This window comes from Penicillium cataractarum (assembly GCF_028827025.1).
Source record: "Penicillium cataractarum strain IBT 29864 chromosome Unknown utg000011l, whole genome shotgun sequence".
Lineage (NCBI taxonomy): Eukaryota > Fungi > Ascomycota > Eurotiomycetes > Eurotiales > Aspergillaceae > Penicillium > Penicillium cataractarum.
In genome coordinates this window covers 59568-79143 of record NW_026622747.1, presented here as the reverse complement: position 1 = coordinate 79143, position 19576 = coordinate 59568, and the positions used below count along the sequence as shown (strand labels likewise).

Sequence of the window (19576 nt, the reverse complement as noted above, 5' to 3'; positions counted from 1 at the left end):
AATAAGAGCATTGTTTACACAATAGACCATCTAGATCACAAGGTCGGTCATTGATGGAAAAATAGGAGTGGGTAAGGAGAGTACTTATGCCTACCGTGTCCGGAACGCCCGTAGCATTAATTATCAAACGCACATAATTGAGTACCTGATACCATTATTAGTTGTTAAATATCACTGGCTTGATTAAAATGGATAACCGATCTCACCCATCCAATTAAAAGCATATTTGCGTGGTTGACTACCTCGGTTAGATTTGTCATGACCAGGCCATGGCTCACCTTACGCAAATCATGATTTATTTGATAGCAATGATGCGATTCAAAAGAGCGATAAGGTTACAGTGTCCTATAGAATTCTTAGCAAGGTTTAAATGCAATAATTTATACCAAATAGAGAATATAAAGACATAATCGTAGCCTTAACGGCAATGCCGGATTTTCTATGCATCGGCCATTCGCATCCGAACAGCTAGAATGAATTAAGTTTTGATCTAATTTTTCTGAATTTGTATAATTAAAACGGGAATAAAGAGATCATACCATCGGCTGTCAAGTTTAAATGTTACCAAGGGTTTCTTAATATTAACATTATATTCAGGCAGAGAGGGCCTGGAACGTATTTCCAGGTAAATATAGAGCCAAGAAGGGTTGAAAGTCTGCTTAAGAGTAGAAATGACCAGCAGGGGTGCCAGGGTTGTTTCTAACTGGCAGCTTCTCGTTGTGAACACGCAACTTGGCTCCGAGGCAGCGACCGGGATGCCAGATACAAAAAAGAAGAGCCACAAGCGCGATGGGCGCAAATTCGAGGCAGGCAAAATACACCTCATGAGTTGACAGCTTCCCTCCCAGACCCTCTGCTGTCTCGGTGAGACGGAAGATTGTACGCATGTAGACCATGAGGGTCGAGACCGAGAAAGACAGACAAAAGACTTGAAGGCCATGTTCCTTAATTGCGTGTCGAGCTCGAAGTTGGAAGGTTGCCATCAGCAGGACAAAAATGCTCATAGCGAATACTTGGTAGGCAAGACCTGCTAGAAGGATGTTGTTCGCAGTTGTGGGATCTTGACGTCGAGACTCCTTTACGCCCACGAGGGTGGCGCCCGCAATTTGCACGATGGTTGAAATTGCATCCGAAGTAATGAAAAATCCCAGGATGACCGTTGGCCGGAGAAATGAGTACTCATTTCCCAGTCTGGAAATAAGGGCTGAAAGGACGGTGTAAATTCCAGCAGCGAGAAAAACCGGTGCAGTGACGACGAAGAAATAGTTAAGGACGAAGTAGATGAGGTTGTACGGGTCCCTCTTGGCTGATAAGCTCCTTGCAATGTAGCCTATGATTTCAAAGACCAAGCCAGTCGAAAAAGTCATCCACCACCAGCTGCGATACTTCCAATTTTGCGCTGTGTGGGTTATCAAGTGAAAAAAGAACCATGCTGCGGCGAAAGCCGCGATGACGATGGATGGTGTGTACCCGTATATGATGATGCTAGTATCGTTCGGTCCTCCGGGATTGGCGAAGTTAGGGTCCACATAGCCAAATGACCGTGCTATTCAGGATTTAGCTTTCGGATATCGCAAATCATTAATGCGGCACGCTCGATAAAATAGATCAACCTACCAACAACAGTTTGTACATTCATCGTGCGCTGCGCAATGTGGCTCGGATGAATGGTCGATTATGATCTTGCCACAGCAAATGAGAATGTGCCTGGCGGCTGTTAGATTGTAAATGAAAATTGAGCCGTCCTCGGAATACGAGGAAGCATCTCAGGAGTATTTAACGCTTTAGGCTTCCAAGCCTCACCTCGTAAGTGGCGTCATGCAGAAATATAGCCGAGAAAGCTGATGTTCTCCCAGAGCTTGTAATACGCTTTTGATTCGTCGCGACCGATCCCACCACTCCATTTGCCAACCCCAGGCCCCAGTCCCGATCTTCTCTCGATCACCAATCATCAAGCGGGAGATCGTAGAGGTGGGGTCCAAGCAACAAAATAGAGGGAAAAACAATCAGGATCATTCTACCGATCAGGCAGCTCGAGTCCACGTGGCCCTCGCTTAAGTCTGCAAGCGCTTGGCTTGTTGCTCCATGCGGACCTTTTCTTGGCTGTCCACTGTGTTCATACATAAAGTCGGATTGATCAACCAATCGATCTGCCCACCCCAGATTCCATCAAGCCGATCTGGTCTCCACCACGAGAAAAAAAACTCGCACTACATACTATCTGAAGGTTCCACAGATGATGGAATTCGTAAACCACGAGCGCTAACGGGCTATAGGGGTTTCTACACTCACACGATTCGCCTTATAACAAAAGGAATAATGATGCCCTGAAGAATGTGCGCTCAAAAAGATGAGAGGAACATCGTTAACGACTGGATAACAGTCGCAAGGTCTAGAACGACTTGAAATTACTCATTGGCAAGAAATAGGAGGAATAGGGATAGTCTTGGAGAAAGCCGAGGAATACTATTATCGAGCCCACGGAATAACCTCAGTAGGTCAACGTGGGGCTGGCATATCAAGGGCCTATATAATTATGTAGCTAGGTTAGTGATAAAGGAAGGTCTAGACTGGGAGCATATAGTTATAGATAGGTATTACGAGGCGAGGAGGCCGTAGAGCTCAAAGATCTTTCTGCGACTAGGCGCTTGTTCTCCCCCACCCTCCCTTCCCCTGTGCTCCAAATTCTTTATCCATATATCTCGCTCTGTGTCCTCCGTTAACGGTGCATACGGCCGCACATTACCATGTCTTTGGACGGGATATCATGACTGACTTTAAACCTGTGAGTTGGATGGTTCTTTTGACGAACGAGTCAGTTGCGAAATTAATCTGGAATTTGTAGTCGCCAAAGTTACAGTTGGTTGAGAGTGCAAGGTTCCTCACCTAGCGTTTAATCGACGCCTGCATTCGGAAAAAGCTTGGTTGATGTCTTCTATCCTTCTCGCACCTCATCTTTCATACTAGGGGCGGATGTTAGTTCATGGTTTTGATAATGTTCTATTAACGACAAAGTTGATCCCATCCATATCTTTTTCCAGAAAGGAGTATCGTTTTCCACCCTCTTTTGATGTTGCTCAATTTCTTCTATAGGAGTAGCGGAAAATATTTCTCCTACTTCCACGAGATTTTACCTAGGTTCAGGTAAAGTCGTAAGATAGACACTGGATCCTGCTACATGCTAGTTAGGACAGAGTTTCGAAAAGTCAGTCATTGGAAAAGATTTCGTCCACGACGTGCGCCTAGGAGACATTCGAAAATTTCATCATCTGCTCAAAAGTGGTCCATCAGTCACTTCCTGCCTACTAACAAAGTAGATTATGTCATCAGTCACTTCCTGCCTACTAACAAAGTAGATTATGTAGTAAACTAAGTGGCACTCGGGACCGAGATTAAGGACCATGTCTATATACCCACAGATACTGCCATTCTAGCGATCGCGCAAAAATCGACTGATTTGAGAGCTGGTGTTCGAAGTCTGAGTAACTAAGTAAGATAGCGCGATGCCAGCAGTTGTACATGCAGTGAGGATGATTAGATTATTTTTCGTTGTCAATGGGTCTATCCACCGAATTTCGCAACCACTGCTGAAAACAAGCTTTTGTTCCTGCGGGCTTCGATGTACCCACGTAAGGTCTCACTTTTGTGTAACAGGTTTGATCATGATAGAGTCAACATGCTTACCGAGAACCTTATACAGGAGGCAGCATCCGGAATTCATTGCAGGGTTTCAATTGAAAATAAATGACTGGGTTTCTTAGTCGCGGCATTGAGACCGTAGAGATTGAAGAAATCCGGGAATCCCGACAAGGGTGCCTTTGTAGGTATCGGCATTAGTAGACGCATCCTATAGTTATCAGCATGACCTTGGTCACCATGTTTAGTAATTACATCGCTGCAATCTAGGAACAGGCTGGCTTATAGTGACCAACTACCAAGCTCAGTAGCGTTGTTGACCTTACGATTGTAGCTAAGCTCATAATTGAATTCCTGATCTTCTCAAATATTCTAGTGTGTCTACCTACTTTTGGAGCTTATATGAATCAAGAAGAAATTAGGTAAAGAATAGATTGTGCCAGTCTTCTTACCTGTTAACGTTATAAGAGACCCTTGACGTTGGGGAGTACCAAATACGAGTGCTGGTTTGTAATAGCATCTACAATTGGAGATATCCCAGAAGACGAGCTCACCTGGCGTAAAAAGTAAATTACCCCGTTAATATTTCCTATTCACTGGATGATGTAGCATCCCGGGTTGATATAGACACAGGTGACGATCGCTAGGGCGGGGATGAACAAGGAGAGGAGAGCGGGGTTAGCAGGGGACGGCTCAGCGCCACTGCGTTTCATCAGCAGCTATCTTGCTATCTTCACTGGCCGAGGCTCAAAGTAGGAGAATTCAAATCAAAGAAAAAATGAAGTAGGATCATGACGATTATCTGAAAATTTCAACACTGCTCCATACTGAGAGTTGTAAAAGCAAGAATGACGCGACGTACAATAGAACACGAGACCCGAGGGAAATGACTTTTTGGGGGCGAAAGGGGTCTGCCGTCACGTTCAAAGATCTAATGCAACATCTTGAAATTTGAAGTGTAATTGGCGGCATCACTGCTACTTGGCAAAATGACTGGCAAAGTGACTGCGTGCCCCTGATCTCTTCAGCCACTAAGTTCCATTGGAATGTCACCCCGAAGATAAGATTCATCGTAAAGTTGCATCTAATTGGTCTTATCATCTACTGCCTATGTCAAAACAGTCATCCACGGACTAAATTCCATCTTATGCTTGATATTAAACGTCAGTTGACCCTGCTTCGCTTCATTCATACCCATTCGTATGTTACATATCACTGGAGCGATACATTCCATTCGCGGTGCATGTCATCTGAGCGTTGCAGGACACTAAAAAATCCACCCTGCCATCCCTGACACTATGTATTCAATTACTACTATTTCCCCTGAGCCTGGAGTAACATCGGTTCAAAATATCCAGATCCTCGTTGGAGACGTCTCTGCTATAGTCCTTTCAGATACATTGAAACTGCGAGACGCTGGAGGATTTTAACGTGACATAGCACCAAACCTTGAGTTCTCTATGCTACGCTACTCTACTCTCGCCCCTCGGAGGACAAGTCTCCCGGATGCTGCCTCTCTCTGGTAGAATCCAAGGTCGGGTCATATAAACCAAGCCTAGAAAACCCTCCGAATCATCGTCAACAGCAGCGGCATCGATTTCCTTTGAGAACCTCTCGCTTTTGGAAGTGTATTACATTCATTCATCTCCCGCAGAAATGGCATCCGTATCGCTCATTCTGGGCTTTGTCTCAACCATAATACCCTTTGTTTGCGCTGGGTTTGATCCTAGCTCGTCCGGCAACATTGCAGTATATTGGGGTGGGATAATATTCCTACGTTCCTGCTTTTATGATAGAGAATGGTGCTAATATGCCTCGTGCTTAGGACAAAACTCATATGGTCAAGGTAGTGGTTCATTTGCTCAGAAGAATCTCGCCTACTATTGCTCCAGTAGGTTTTCATATAAAAACAAGCGTTTGGACAAGATCACGGCTAAACTGACAAACTCCGTTTACGTCCAGATACGGATATCGATGTGAGAGCAAATGTGTCTTTTTACTGAACTCAAAGTGACTGACATACTAGATTATCCCTGTTGCATTTATGAACGGAATTACTCCTCCTATCACGAACTTCGCCAACGCCGGGGATAACTGCACTGCATTCCCCGACAACACCAATCTACTTAACTGTACCCAAATCTCGTATGTATTCTCTTAACTCGCCACTTATAGCCGCTCTAACTGTTGTTTAGAAATGATATCAAAACCTGCCAGAAGACCTACGGCAAGACCATTCTTTTGTCCCTTGGAGGGGCTACGTATACTCAGGGCGGATGGTCTTCCACTGGTGATGCTCAAAATGCGGCACAGACTGTGTGGAATATGTTTGGCCCCTTGACTGGGGTGCAAATTGACCGTCCATTTGGAGACGCTGTTGTCGATGGCTTTGATTTTGACTTTGAATCAACCGTCAACAATCTTCCAGCATTCGGTGCTAAGCTTCGCGGCTTGATGGACGCTGCTGTTGATAAGAAATACTATCTGTCTGCTGCGCCCCAGTGTGTATTCCCCGACGCCGCTGATGGCACAACCCTTGACAGCGTGGCTTTCGATCTTGTCCTAGTGCAATTTTATAATAACTGGTGCGAAACATCAAACTTCCAAGTGGGATCTTCGACACAGACGGCTTTTAATTTTGACGTGTGGGATAACTGGGCCAAGAGCAGCCTGAACCCCCATGTGAAAGTGTTCTTGGGAATTCCAGCGAACACTGGCGCCGCTGGCGCTGGCTATACTAGTGGGTCACAGCTCAAGGCAGCTATTGCTTATTCGAAGCAGTATAGTAGCTTTGGAGGAGTCATGATGTGGGACATGTCCCAGCTGTACGCAAATAGCGGCTTCATTGAGGAGGTTGCTAGTGACCTCAGTGTTTCCAGTTCTCCCACTGCAACCACAACTACAACTATGGTTACGGTTACGGTTTCAACAACTTCGAGCTCTGGCCCTAGTTCTAGTGGAGGGACTCTCGTTGCTCAATGGGGCCAATGTGGTGGACAAGGATATACTGGCCCTACTCAGTGCCAGCCTCCGTACAATTGTGTCTCCGGTGGTCAGTACTGGTCTTCATGTCAGTAAGGGGAATTTTCATCGGTCCCGCAGTGTTGATATCGTTAAAGCACGGGCTATTATGCGGGAGGGTAAATTTCCACTATCCCGGACGAGACTTCATTGATGTTTGCAAATTAATGTCAATAACTGGAAGCGTTTCATTGGATTACTCAGAGTATGGGGGAAGGGTGTATCATACATCTGTTAGGCTCCGAATTGACGGTGACCTCAACCCTGTGACCCGGACAAGGATATCAAGGGCGCCGCACTTTAAGCCATAGCATAGCAATCTAGAGTCTGGAATACGAAAAACTCCTTCAATCGCGACTATTTCTTGTGGGTTGCCTTTCCCAGGGGAATAATCCAACTCAAACCCATTTTTTCTTACTTTGGGAACATTAAAGAGTAGAGCAATATTTATCCTAATGGGACCTTTTTCGTACTGCGAGCCGGCCCTTCGTGGTACCAATAAAAAGAACTCAGATTAAAGTCTTTCTATCACCCCCGGCGTCAAGCACAGTCTCGCCCCCGAGGCGCCGGAGTACGAAATGTGCCTCTTGCAATAATTCCCATCGACATCCCATCAAGGCATCCCTCACAGCCCGGATTAGGCCAGAGATCTGGTTCGCACCGCTGATGATGGGTTTCGTGGGATCGGCGTGTTGTATTGCTCTTGTCATCCGAATCATGTATTCCTCAGCCCCGGCAGCAGATTCTCCGTCCAAAGCAGGGCCTTCTGTAACCTGGCCGTAGACCCAAAGTGTCAACACAGCAACATACAAGCACCAGGGTCGCGGTGCGACATTATCTTCGCGAGCTAAGTAGCGCTTCCCACTGAACATAGTTTCCTGCACCAATAACAGCGCGTACCGGCAAGCGTTACGAGCGGCTTCGGTGTAAACCCAGCGCTGCAGGCGTGTCAGCGTCTTGGTTGTATTTGCGTTGGCAGAGTAGATCCCGGAATCGGTATTTGACTGGGTAAGGCGGGATGGAAACTGGGGATCCATGGCGAGAGCGTGAAGATCGAGGACACTGACGTGTAAAGTAATTTGTGCCACACGGTGTAAGGGGCGGGCTGCTTCGAGGCACAGTGATGGTTGGAGTGAGAAGAGAGAGGTAGACCAAGTGTCTAGGGCGGCGTCGATGGTGTTTGCCCAAATGGGTGCGCTGTTACTGCTGCTGCCCGGGCAGTTGGGCTGGTGAAGAGGATCATAGGTCCTTGAATATGCATGGAGTCTCCCCACTTCAATCCCAAGTGTTAATCTCGAGCCAGCCTGAAGGTGGGTTTGGAGGCTCATCAGCCCATGTAAGAGTACAAAGCGCGCATATTCGCTGCAGTGCGGTGGAACCACATTCTCGCGGAGCAGGGACTTAAGAGTCGGCAAGAAGAGCGACGCAGTCATTTCAGGTCGAGTCAGTCCTTGCCATGTCTCCACAGAGGTACACTCCCATATCGATTCAAGGCAGGGAAGAGATATGCGCATATCGATCACCGAGAGCACCGGAGAATGTCCGAATACGCAGGCGTGCTGGGCGTCCATCACAAATGCGAAGAACGCGGTTCGACGCCAAGATTCCTCGCCTATCCAGCGGCGCCAGCTTGCTTGTAGAGGCTCATTAGGCTCGGGTGGGTGCGAAGTGGAAGCTGCCAGGTAAACACTGCCTCTTTTCATCATCTGTTCTCGCGAAATAAGGTTTCGTTAGCTTGATCTGCATCGAAAGACATCGCGTAGGCGATTGAGCCGTAGAAACACACCGTGAGAATTGTCCCATGGAATATATGTGCCATTTCATAATTCTTCCGTGATGAGATCATCTTCCCATAAGCCTGAACTAGGAGAAGCGCTTGAAGGCACCAGAGAGGGATCGGGGGCTCAAATATCCCGCTCTAGCCAGTGTTAGTTCAAAATCGTATTTGTAGAGAAATTTGGTTCTTTGGCGTACGTTGAGAACTGTCAATCGTAAAGAATTATGCACCTGCTGTCCGAGATGGAAAAGCATCTCGTCTCTTGCCATAGCCGAGCCTAGATCTAGAATTGCAATCAGAAGGAGCGGGTGACAGGCCAACACTGAAAACGTTGCCTGGTGAATGATCGGAAAATGGGGGTGGTAGTGCTTGAAATAGAGGCTTAAAAACATTCTCAAGTTGTCAACCTCAAAGAACGGCGACTGCAAGACTTGGATATCGAGTTGACTGAGCGAGTCAAGCATGTTGGATCGCGCAAAAGCCCAGTCGTTATCTTGGTGCATGCCGGGATTCATATCCAGGAAAAGCCCGACTTCGTCTCCATCCGCAGGATTTCCCCTAAGTCGACTGTCTGAATCATGTAGCGTAGGAAGCTGAATCTGAATAGATACATCGGGTTCAAATTGTGGCGGCAGGGGAGAGTTGACCAAGTCACTGATACCCTCCAGAGGCTCAAAGAACCAATCCAGGCCATCTTGAAGACTAGGAACCTGATCAATGCCTGCCCAAAAGGAGCTCAATTCATTGTCCTTGGTGGGAAATGTGACAACCTTTTCTGGAGCAAGTGGCTCAGGAATTTCTCCCGAAGCATTCTGTATCTGCATTACATGAACATGAGGGCTTTGAAACGACTGCGATAGACCTGGTCGGTCCTCCGATGAGGGAATTCCGGCGGATGAGGAGGAAATCACGATGCCTCCTGTGTTTCTGAAAAACATGCCCCTGGCATGGCGTAATTTATGTCGGCGATATAGATCCTGCCGAACAAACGACTTGGGACATAGGTCACAGGAGAATATCTCCGCTGGTTGGTCTACAAGACAGCATGAGTGTCAGGTCAAATCAGTCATTGGGTGGAATTCCTGGACAGTCTGGTGTGGAAATTCCTTACGATTGAGACGATGGCGTTGGAGATGCTCCTGGCGGATAAACGACCGACCGCATCCCGGTTCCTTGCAGCTGAAGGGGCGCCGGGTTCGCATCGGTGGGCTTTCCATGCTAGATATTATAGTTTTAATCCTGGGATCATCCGTGATTGAGGAAGACTCCACTAATAATATTCATATGGATGAACAGCATTTACTGCAATAGTTCATGGGGGTGAACGATCAAATTATTAGATGCCGGCCAGCTGCACATAACTTGCGGGGCGCATTGAAGGCTTCCCCTCTTTTTACTCCACTCTTTCGGCCAATCATAATATGTTTGAGATGGATCCGAAGATTCGAGTGTCTCGAAGGAATTCTAAGCGATGCCTACGATTTGGATTTGAAGATCAGAAAGAGCATGGAGTGTTATCAGCCGACAGATATTCCCACCAATTGCCGACCGTAGTCAGATTGAGGGGATCGAGCGAGGCTTGGGTCTAGCTACATAGCTTTGAATCAACAATCTCCCTTATCAAAGACCATTCCCCAAAATCTTACAATCTACGCGCTCGCTCCAGTTGGTTCCCCTTTATCACCCTCGACGTAAACCGTCTCCTGACCCTCGTGCGGAGGTGCATCTTGAATCGACCACACAAATGGGACAGCACAGACCAAAGCCAGCACCACAAACGCCCAATCTACTGCAAACTCCACATTGTAGTTTGTCTTTTCCGAATTGACCTTGGATGCGATAGCGCTGCCTACCGCCTCGGCGCATTTGAACGCCCCAACGTACCGTGCTGCCTGCTCAGGGGACTCGTGCGAAAGGTAACCAATCGTCCAGTAGACCAGCGTCTGCCAGATAGCGTCGAAGCTACCGTAAAAGAAATACAACAAAAATGGACCGGCGTACTTGCCACCAGACGAGATCAGGTCCATCTCATTCAGGGCGTAATAGTCGCTATTGGGCCCGCGTTTGAGCTGGGCGGCCAACCCACCGCCCCACACGACCATCGAGATGATGGCATTGATGGCGAAACCCCAGATGCCACGCTGACGGCGGTTCATGTACTGGTTGTCGAGGAAAAGGCCGAATATATAACTGGACACCATCTGGGCCAACCAGTACATTCCACCGTTGAAGCTGCGGGTGCGAAGAGTGAAGAGTTTTGCATTGTAGGTGTTTTGCTGATAGTTGTAGGCGTCTAGATAGGCGATCGGTTAGGATTAAATGAGGAAAAAGAAGGAAATAATAACACTCACAGTTGGCAGCCATCCAAAATGGGATGAGAGAGATCACCCTCCAGTCACGTAGGACCTTCAGCAGCCCCATAAATTCCTCCCAAACACCTGGTTTCTTTGAGACTGCAGCGCGAGAGTTATCCTCTCGAATGACATTGTACGGGTTGAGTAAGGCAAGTGCACAGAGACAGCCACCAGCCATGATGCACATGAATGCGATGTATGTCGCGTCGGAGACCGTGCCGCTCTCAGAGCTGAAGTTCAACCCAAAGGAGATCATGGAGCCAAGGAATCCACCAAGACTGTATAACTCGGGTTAACACTCTGAGCAACCTTCCAATCCTATTCAAAACTCACTTGAATATAATCCAAAAAATTCCAATCATCCTTCCATGCTGCTGTGGCAAGGGATACCCGGTCATGATCGAGCCTTGTGCAATCCATAACAACGAGGCACCAACACCCAAGATAGCACTCGCACCGATGACGAAACCCTGGTTTGAGGTATGGTTGTAAGCCAACAGCGATCCGGCATAAAGCACGTATGGCAGTCCGCCGATGAAAATAGTCCACTTTGGGCCCAGAATATTCGTCACAATGGGAGCCACGAATATGTTTCCTACTGCGCTCACAGAGGCGAGCGCGATGTGACCCTTGGCCGATGTGGTGGTATCTAGTTGACCAGCTCCTCCAATACCAGAGAGAGCGTTGTACATGCCAGGGCATCTATTCACACTCTTTAGCGTATAGCACTGGTTGAAAGCTCAATAGATCTTACCCGAATGCGACAAAGCTGACTATCACAATCTGCCAAAAGGGCGAGTTGTATCGAGCGTAACGGATCTTCGAATCGTTACTGTGATTGGCCATAATTTGCTCTTCTTCAACATTAGTGTGGCTTCCATCGATTGCTTGGGATTCTCCTTTGTCCATTGTAGATTGGTTTTCTGCCGTGTGTGGAGCTGCTGTTGTTCCAGGTTCTCCGGAAACCCCATCCACAACCCCAGTCTCTCCTCATATATATTGGTTGCTCCGCCCTCGGTAAAACGCTCGGATAGCAATATCCCGCGCAATTTACGGGATGGAGAGAGGTTATCAGATAAGGGAATCGAAAACCTCCTGAACACCGAATCTAAAGTTTTATAATTTAATGGTTCGAAATAAGCCGGCGGGCTATGTGGGATGGTGGATAATCGTTCGAGATCATGTGGGATCATAGATAAGCGCACGCAGATACCCATGTTTTCGACAGTATTCCTGCAAAGGTACTGCGGACTTCGCTAAACCGTTTGGGCAAAAACTTGACAAAATGCTCGTTTTTCATGCCGGGATGTTGAGGTTATTGGCCTTTGCGTCGATCGCAGGTGCCTCAATTGACTTCACAAGCCTCCCACCCCATCCGCGTTTGATGTTCACCGATAAACGGGTCCAAGCTGTGCTGTCAATGAGCGAAACAGACCTGTACTACCAGAATGTTCTTGGATATTTGGAGAAGACAGCAAACACTGCGATTGAGACTCCTCTATCGCTGTCGTCGTCAAGCTCATGGTCCAGCACCATTCGGCTAAATGTGGGTGCGACAGCAGGCATGTATCGATTGACGAATGATACTGCCTACTCCGATTGGGTGATCGAAACAATTCTTACGGTAACCGATCTCCCAGATTGGAATCCATCGAATTTCTTAAACACGGCAGACATCACCATGACAGTCTCCCTGGGCTACGACTGGGTATATGATGAATTGACCGAGGCCCAGCGGGAGGCAATTGAGACAGCGATGGCTGAAAAGTCTTTCGTGCCGGCGCTTAACTCCTCAATCAATTCGTGGAGTGAGCATACAAATAATTGGGCACAGGTGACACATGGCTGCTTGATCATTGGCACTCTGGCCGTAGGGGATGTCAACGAAACTCTTGCAAATCAAATCATAGACTTTTCAGTTCCAAAATTACAAGTCTCTTTGGAGCAGTATGCCCCTGATGGCGGTTGGATCGAGGGCTACTCCTATGGAACATACGCTGGCATATTTTTGGGCCTGATGATGGGCTCGCTGGACAGTGCACTGGGAAGCGACCTTGGCATCTCGAGCCTTTCAGGAATGCAGAACCTGGGCGCTTGGTTAACCCATGGATTTGGTCAAACTGGGGGGTTTAGCTGGGCTGATGGAGCGTGGACATTCTCGAATGCCAACAGTTTGTGGAGCGTCGGGTATTGGGCGACGCGATTCAACCAGGCCGGATGGTTACAGGGAATGTTATCGAGATTTACAGCCGCTCAAGCGGCAACCTTCCAGGCATTTCTTTTCTATAACGCCACACTGAACACTACCAATGTCCTGTCTGATATGCCACGGTATGAGCAGTTTGAGAACGTTGCAGGAATGACCTACCGAACCTCGTGGACTAACTCAAACGGCTGGTTCTATGGTTTTATGGGAGGATACAACGGACGCTCTCATGGTCATTTAGACGCTGGCTCCTTCGTCATAGACTATAAGGGATATCGATGGGCTGAACTTTTGGGTTCCGACAGTTACAGTCTCACAAATTACTTTGTTGCGCCGCGACGTTGGACATACTACCGCTGCCGCTCAGAAGGTGCTAATACTCTGAGCATTTCGGACACAGCTCAGACTGCACTGCATTTTGCAAATCAGATTCCGTCCGCAAACAACTCTTTACTCTGGGCGGGTAGCTTTGACTCATCCAGTCGCTTTGGGGTTGCGAACCTCACAGAGGCATATTCCAACGTCACGACCAGCGTACTTCGCGGGGTAGGGGTTCTCAATGACTCGCAGTTTATAGTTCGAGACGAAATAATTGCGCCCGAAGCAGTGGACATTGCTGCTAGCTGGCATACGACTGCGGATATCACTTTGGGCACGGACAATCGTACTGCGACTCTAGTCCAGGGTGATATCACGATGGAAATCACGTTACTATTGCCCTTGAATGCGCATCTTGAACTCGTTGATACAAATCCCTGCAATGCTTATACAAGTTGCTCCGAGATGACTAATAATGGCATATACAACGTTGCCGTACGTCTGCCGAGTCTGACTACCGAAGCTACGATTCTCCTGGCTCTTGCAGAGCCCGGGGCCACTATTGACGAGTTTAATCACCCGCTTACGACTTGGTACTCCTTGTGTACTGTTGACTGCTGGAAAGGAGAGAATGTGGAGGATCCTTATTGGCTTCAGGATGCTGAAACATATTATTAGGTAGCAAGTTCTAAGCTAGCTCTAGAGAAATTCCGACCATAGTTCTTACTAGATTGAGACCCATTGTCGAGTCCGAGCCGACTCATACAAAGCACTGTAAAGCCTTAGCAATTTCTCTGCTATGCTCTCATCACAACTTTCTTCGTCTCGTGTAATGCCCTCCACTCTTCGAAAAAAGCCCTCCATCTGCTCCTTGAAAGCCATAGCTAAATCGACCTCTCTCTTGGAAAACACCTCATTTCTCCCGGAACCCCATTCTTCTCTCTTCTCCTTCAACAGGAGACAACTCCCCGGACCGTCGATGTTCAATCGCAAGGACCCTTGGACTCCATAGATTTCCACGCTCCAATCTCTTAAATATCGACTCCCTTCCCACGCGGAAAAGTCCAAGTGCACATTGAAATGCTCATACTCCAGTATTGCAGATGCAATGTCCTCATGCTCCAGCGTTCCAATCGCGTGCCATGGATTTACTTCCCGCCCATCGAAAAGTCCAGGGACCCAAGAAAATCCCTTATGAGGTGGCTGTGCTGGGAGCTTGCGAATCGAACTGACGACCTGTATCGGCAGGCCAAAGAGATCCACGGCGATCTCCACAACATGACCCCCAAGACTATAGAAGAAACCGCCGATATTATGTTCATCCGATTGCCAAGGTTCCGCCCCAGCGCCCCCGGGGCACCCGCCGTGGAATCGAGCCATTGTGATGGTCCCCAACAGGGACTCGCGGACAACCCTTCGTGCAAACGCAACGGTTTCGAGGTAGTGAAGCTCCCAGCCGACTTCAAATACGATCGTGCTTTTACGTTGACGGATCTCTTCTGCCAGCGGGTAGAATTCAGTTGGCTGTGCGACACCAGGCTTCTCGACGAAGATGCCTCTCGCTCCGCTATTCAGGGCCAAGCGGATAAACTTCGCGTTCTCGCAATCGCGACCGTGAATGAGTATAACGTCGGAGTGGAGAGCCAGCAGGCTACCAGGGTCGCTGTACCGTCGACATCCTGCATGGTCTTGCATGCGTCGAGCGACCTCATCATCGCTGTCGTAATAACCAAGAAGTGTGATGTTGGTGGATTCCTGGAGATATTTATACCGTTGAAAGATGTGGGGGTGACTTGTGCCTAATAGAATAACTTTGATTTGCGGCATATCGTTGAGGTCAGGCGAACTTTTCAGAGGAGTCTAGGTGATTGATCAGCTGGGGAATACTGAGATTCGGGAAACCTGTGCTATTTAAGTACGTTGAAAGGTCTTAATGCACCCCTCGTCTAACCCCTCATCCTCCCGCGTAAATCAGTTTCACCCAGGGAACGGAAAATCAATGCGAGCTCCTTCCTGCGACCAGTGGGAGATTTTGAAAGGTATGCTAGGCTTCCGTGACACAAACTGACGCCATAGAATTATTCTATCCAGCCTTATCTTCCCACAAAACCAAACCTTAAACCACTAGCTAGGATAAGAGAGCACTTTTGAATATCCTCCGTCCACCAAGTAAGCCTGTGTTCTGTCGTTAGTACGCAACTAAGAACTCCATATATGTTTCAAATACATACCCCACCCGTTGTAAATCCGCCTTCTAGAACACCCAAGAATTCAACCCACCTATCCCCCCCCCAACGTTGTTTCAGATTAGCCTATTTACTTTGTCCCACCCCATGAACCATTGACGTCTCTACATACCGTGCAATATCTTCACCTCTCCCAATCCTGCCCACCGGGTGGGCTTCACTCAGCGCACCGCTTTTGCCCGCGCCCCAAGTTGGCGCATACTCGCTTTGGAAATCCCGATCTAGATCGCCCCGTAGAGTCTGGACATCTGGCAAAAGGCTTTCATTCCGCTCGGACCGCACATCCACCATGCCAGGGCTCACCACATGCACCCGAACCTTCGGTCCTAAGCTCACAGACATGGCCATACTGAGGCCTTCGATCCCAGCTTTGGAGGCCGCGTAGGCCTCACCATGCTTGCTCTGCTGGGTTGCCCGGCAGCTAGACATGTTGATGATAACACCGCCCCCAGAAGATTTCTCGAGAAAAGGGATAGCTGCTTGGGAGACACGGTATGTTCCAACCAAGTTAACAGAAATGATCTTTTCAAAATCCGATGTGGGGACTTGATCCATTCTGATCCCTGCGCGCATGTATTGGCTCTATATTACGTTTAGTACTCCGGGCGGTGTTATTCTGAAAGGCTTGAAAATTCCATCGCAACTGGGTGGGTACATACATTGATTCCTGCATCTATATTGACCTCACACGTGGTTAGCTGAAGATTCCCAGTGTATAATTGGAGACTGCGTCCAAGGGAAAGGAGGAAAAAGGACAAGCCAGACTATTTACTAGGATATCAATGCCTCCAAAAGCCTGAACACACCGCTCAATTGCGTTGGTGACTTGTCCCTGATCGCAGACATTCATCTGCGCCCACTGAAAATTGCCCTGCCTGTCTTCGGGAATAATAGAGGGGAGGTGTACGGTGCAAGTATCTTCGAGGAAGGCATCGTTGTAATCGGTTAAGAAGACCCGGTAGCCTTTGAGAAGGAGCTCGCGTGCTGTGACTCGTCCGATACCGCTCCCCGCGCCCGTGATGAAGAACACCTTCGACATGGCTCGAATTGATTATTATGTTTCGCGAACAGAGCTTTTAGCGATACCAACAGTATGGTGATAACATCGATAGCAACGGCCGAGGGGGTGGCAGCTCATCTACCCCTCACCGAGAGCCAGCTAGCTCATTTTGGTCGAGATACGTGGGATTGATCAATGATACGGTGATATCGTCGGAACGCCCGTCGATTAGGCTCTATCCCTCGCAAGGCGTGGGATGATTGGGATTGTGCGGGGTATGTGGGAAGGGAGAATCCGAACTTGCCCCCACCCCGCAAGTCGCAGGGGAGACTAGCATTATTTGTCCCAGGAAAACATATAGATACAGAAAGAGGCAGTCTAGATTTTTGACCTTTAGAGACCCTTTTCATTTTACCAAGCAGAAAGCAAAAATGACGGAACCACTCGAATCCATTAATGGCGGAAAGGCGTGGTATTACTGTTCCAAACCCATGGTCCTCGGTGAAGCTCCGATTTATCGAGCCAGCGACTCAACACTGCACTGGGTGGACTGTCTGTCCGAGCCCCCAGAGCTCTACATCCTCAAGGTAGATTCACAAACTGGCGATGCAATTGGGGATGCTCGTGTTCTTCCCCTCGAAGATAGCGTAACTGTTGCATTCTTCCGCAAAAATCGACCTGGCAGTTATATTGCCGCCTACTACCAAGGAGTGTGCTTCTTGGACGAGGCCACGGGCCATTTCGAGGTAGTCAAAGAAATCATTCCAACCAGCCAGCGTGACGAGCTCCGCTTCAACGATGGAGGAATCGATGCAAAGGGGCGGTTCTGGCTGGCGGAGATCGATAAGCGAGCGATGGCATTTGGACCCAATCAACTTCCGGCCAGCTACGGAACACCCAAAGGCCGACTGTGGAGATATGATCCGGATGGGAGCTTGCATTTGATGATTACAGAGGGGATAGTTTGCGGAAACGGGCTCGCATGGAGTCCAGATAACAAAACCAGTATGTGCTTGATGCTACTTTCCTGGTAGAGCGAATTGAGACCAGCTCACTAACCAACGGCAGTGTACTTCAATGACTCGGTCGCGATGATGGTCTTTGCATTCGACTTTGATCTGGAGAGCGGCAATATCTCAAACAAACGACTTCTTGTGGATAGACGCGCGTCATATGGGGAGCCGGATGGCATGGTGGTCGAGTAAGTCTCTCATGTCCTTTTGTTGCCCACTACAACCAATGCGGCATAGATCACTTCCTAACATCTAATAGTTCCGAGGGAAATCTTTGGATAGCTGTGTTTGCATCCCATCGAATTATGGTATTTTCTCCAGAAGGCAAGCACCTGAAAGACGTCGTAGTAACGGCCAAGAACCCAGCCTGCACTACATGGGGAGGGAAAAACCATGATATCATCTTCATGGCTAGCGGAAAAGATCGTACAGCCAACCCGGAACCGAATGATGAGGGCGGGCATATGTTCAAGTATCATCCTCGAGATGCACATGGGTATCCAAAGTATGAGTTTGAAGGGTAGTGACAATAGAAATGAGATATATATGTTTTACACTAAGTAGCTGGTCATCTCACAGTCTACTGGAGTTGGAGTGGCGATGACGTCGATACACGACTTGTGAAAAAAAACAAAAACAAAACTGAATGCCTCCAAAAAGGAGGCTTATCTTGGCCTTTTATTTGAGATACGATAGATTCTTGGACAGAAGTTGACTAGTGTTCATTTCATAAAACACTGCTATGAGATAGTCACATTCTCTTGCAGTATTTTCTGGACGCTTGGGGGCGAGAAAATTACCACGGACAGCACGGTTCTTGGGATATATTGGACTACAAGCCTTCCTTCGATCAGCCTCTCCCTATGCTTATTTACTCCAGAATTCTCTGTGTAGTGTGTCACACATCAAACTAATTGCCCTCTTTCCCTGCTCCAGCACCCCATCCATAGCGAGAAATGGATGCGGCATTCCCTCCATAACATATAGATCCACAGGTACGCCAGCGGCTCGCAATTTCTCCGCATACCCCTCACCTTCTGCCCGAAGGACGTCTAATTCGGCGACCAGAATCAAAGCGCGTGGAAGTTGCGACCAGTCTCCTTCATAGAAGAGGGGGCTTGCCTCAGGATGCACCCAGTCAGACTCATCGGGCAAATAGTGTTTTCGATACCAAAGCATCTTGTCCGCCGGCAGAGCGGCAGTCTGCTCGTATAAGGCGTACGATTGATTGTTAGTCACCGTGGCTGTGTTATCGGTAACGGGGACCGAGAGCACCTGTGATTTAAAACGCACAGGTGGTGACAATGCGAGAGCTTTCTGAGACACGATAGCTGCGAGATTACCACCTGCCGATGATCCGCCGACAGCCATCTGAGATAGGTCGATCGCCAGTGTAGAGACTCCATCGGTGATAAGCCATTGAAATGCTTCCCAGCTATCATGTACTGCGGCCGGCCAACGATTTTCCGGTGCAAGGCTGTATATATTTTAATTAGTAACTATGAGAGATGCTAGAGAGAAACAGAAGGACAGTGCCTACGGACCGATAATCAACCGTAATCACGACGCAATTCGCTCGGACGCAGATATTGGTACAGACTGTGTTTTCAGTGTCGATTGTTCCGAGTACCCATCCGCCACCATGAAAATATAGCAGAGAAGGCCATCCACCGCGCGGCTTTCCCCCTGCCGGAGTGAACACGCGAACCTTGACATCCGGCCCATCACTTGCCCGTCGTTGAATAGAGATGTCTTTGGTTTGACCGACAGTGAGAAGTGGGCCGCCCCCGGGAATCAGCGTACCGCTTGTGCGTGATGCTTCCACAGGCTGGTAGTGGACCTGCTGATTGTTGATTATGTATTGGTTGTAGAAAGCGACATACTGAGGACTCAATTTGTCTCTGACTGATTCATGGAGGGGATAGGGTGGGAGAGCGGGAGCCTGGGTGGACATGATGGTCCACTTGTCGTTATTGGAGTGATAGACTAAAATGACAGTAAACTG

General features: G+C 48.3%; 10 protein-coding genes across 10 annotated transcripts; 3 read left to right on the top strand and 7 right to left on the bottom strand.

Moving 5' to 3' along the window:
• Nucleotides 1-659: 659 nt before the first annotated feature.
• Nucleotides 660-1639, bottom strand: N7496_012798 (RTA1 domain-containing protein; the record flags this gene model as incomplete). The annotated part of the gene is made up of 2 exons (XM_056705711.1): nt 660-1546; nt 1618-1639. The coding sequence occupies 2 exons, from the start codon at nt 1637-1639 to the stop codon at nt 660-662; spliced, it is 909 nt and encodes a 302-aa protein (XP_056548934.1).
• A 3653-nt stretch (nt 1640-5292) lies between these two features.
• N7496_012797 (class III chitinase) lies at nt 5293-6714 on the top strand (the record flags this gene model as incomplete). Its single annotated transcript, XM_056705710.1, has 5 exons — nt 5293-5395; nt 5462-5527; nt 5599-5612; nt 5663-5781; nt 5832-6714. 5 exons carry the CDS (start codon nt 5293-5295, stop codon nt 6712-6714), a joined length of 1185 nt encoding a protein of 394 aa, XP_056548933.1.
• A 452-nt stretch (nt 6715-7166) lies between these two features.
• N7496_012796 (uncharacterized protein) lies at nt 7167-9372 on the bottom strand (the record flags this gene model as incomplete). Its single annotated transcript, XM_056705709.1, has 3 exons — nt 7167-8363; nt 8444-8575; nt 8632-9372. 3 exons carry the CDS (start codon nt 9370-9372, stop codon nt 7167-7169), a joined length of 2070 nt encoding a protein of 689 aa, XP_056548932.1.
• Nucleotides 9373-10083: 711 nt separating this feature from the next.
• N7496_012795 (uncharacterized protein) lies at nt 10084-11697 on the bottom strand (the record flags this gene model as incomplete). Its single annotated transcript, XM_056705708.1, has 4 exons — nt 10084-10727; nt 10786-11066; nt 11122-11490; nt 11543-11697. 4 exons carry the CDS (start codon nt 11695-11697, stop codon nt 10084-10086), a joined length of 1449 nt encoding a protein of 482 aa, XP_056548931.1.
• Nucleotides 11698-12073: 376 nt separating this feature from the next.
• N7496_012794 (uncharacterized protein) lies at nt 12074-13990 on the top strand (the record flags this gene model as incomplete). Its single annotated transcript, XM_056705707.1, has 1 exon — nt 12074-13990. One exon carries the CDS (start codon nt 12074-12076, stop codon nt 13988-13990), a length of 1917 nt encoding a protein of 638 aa, XP_056548930.1.
• A 48-nt stretch (nt 13991-14038) lies between these two features.
• On the bottom strand, nt 14039-15139 carry N7496_012793 (Gfo/Idh/MocA family protein; the record flags this gene model as incomplete). Its single annotated transcript, XM_056705706.1, has 1 exon — nt 14039-15139. One exon carries the CDS (start codon nt 15137-15139, stop codon nt 14039-14041), a length of 1101 nt encoding a protein of 366 aa, XP_056548929.1.
• Nucleotides 15140-15531: 392 nt separating this feature from the next.
• Nucleotides 15532-16113, bottom strand: N7496_012792 (SDR family NAD(P)-dependent oxidoreductase; the record flags this gene model as incomplete). The annotated part of the gene is made up of 2 exons (XM_056705705.1): nt 15532-15592; nt 15671-16113. The coding sequence occupies 2 exons, from the start codon at nt 16111-16113 to the stop codon at nt 15532-15534; spliced, it is 504 nt and encodes a 167-aa protein (XP_056548928.1).
• Nucleotides 16114-16252: 139 nt separating this feature from the next.
• N7496_012791 (SDR family oxidoreductase) lies at nt 16253-16597 on the bottom strand (the record flags this gene model as incomplete). Its single annotated transcript, XM_056705704.1, has 1 exon — nt 16253-16597. The coding sequence occupies one exon, from the start codon at nt 16595-16597 to the stop codon at nt 16253-16255; it is 345 nt and encodes a 114-aa protein (XP_056548927.1).
• Nucleotides 16598-16989: 392 nt separating this feature from the next.
• On the top strand, nt 16990-18095 carry N7496_012790 (SMP-30/gluconolactonase/LRE family protein; the record flags this gene model as incomplete). Its single annotated transcript, XM_056705703.1, has 3 exons — nt 16990-17563; nt 17627-17759; nt 17831-18095. The coding sequence occupies 3 exons, from the start codon at nt 16990-16992 to the stop codon at nt 18093-18095; spliced, it is 972 nt and encodes a 323-aa protein (XP_056548926.1).
• Nucleotides 18096-18438: 343 nt separating this feature from the next.
• On the bottom strand, nt 18439-19573 carry N7496_012789 (alpha/beta hydrolase; the record flags this gene model as incomplete). The annotated part of the gene is made up of 2 exons (XM_056705702.1): nt 18439-19048; nt 19116-19573. Coding segments are annotated over 2 exons (1068 nt in total), but the record flags the coding sequence as incomplete, so codon positions are not given.
• Nucleotides 19574-19576: the final 3 nt, after the last annotated feature.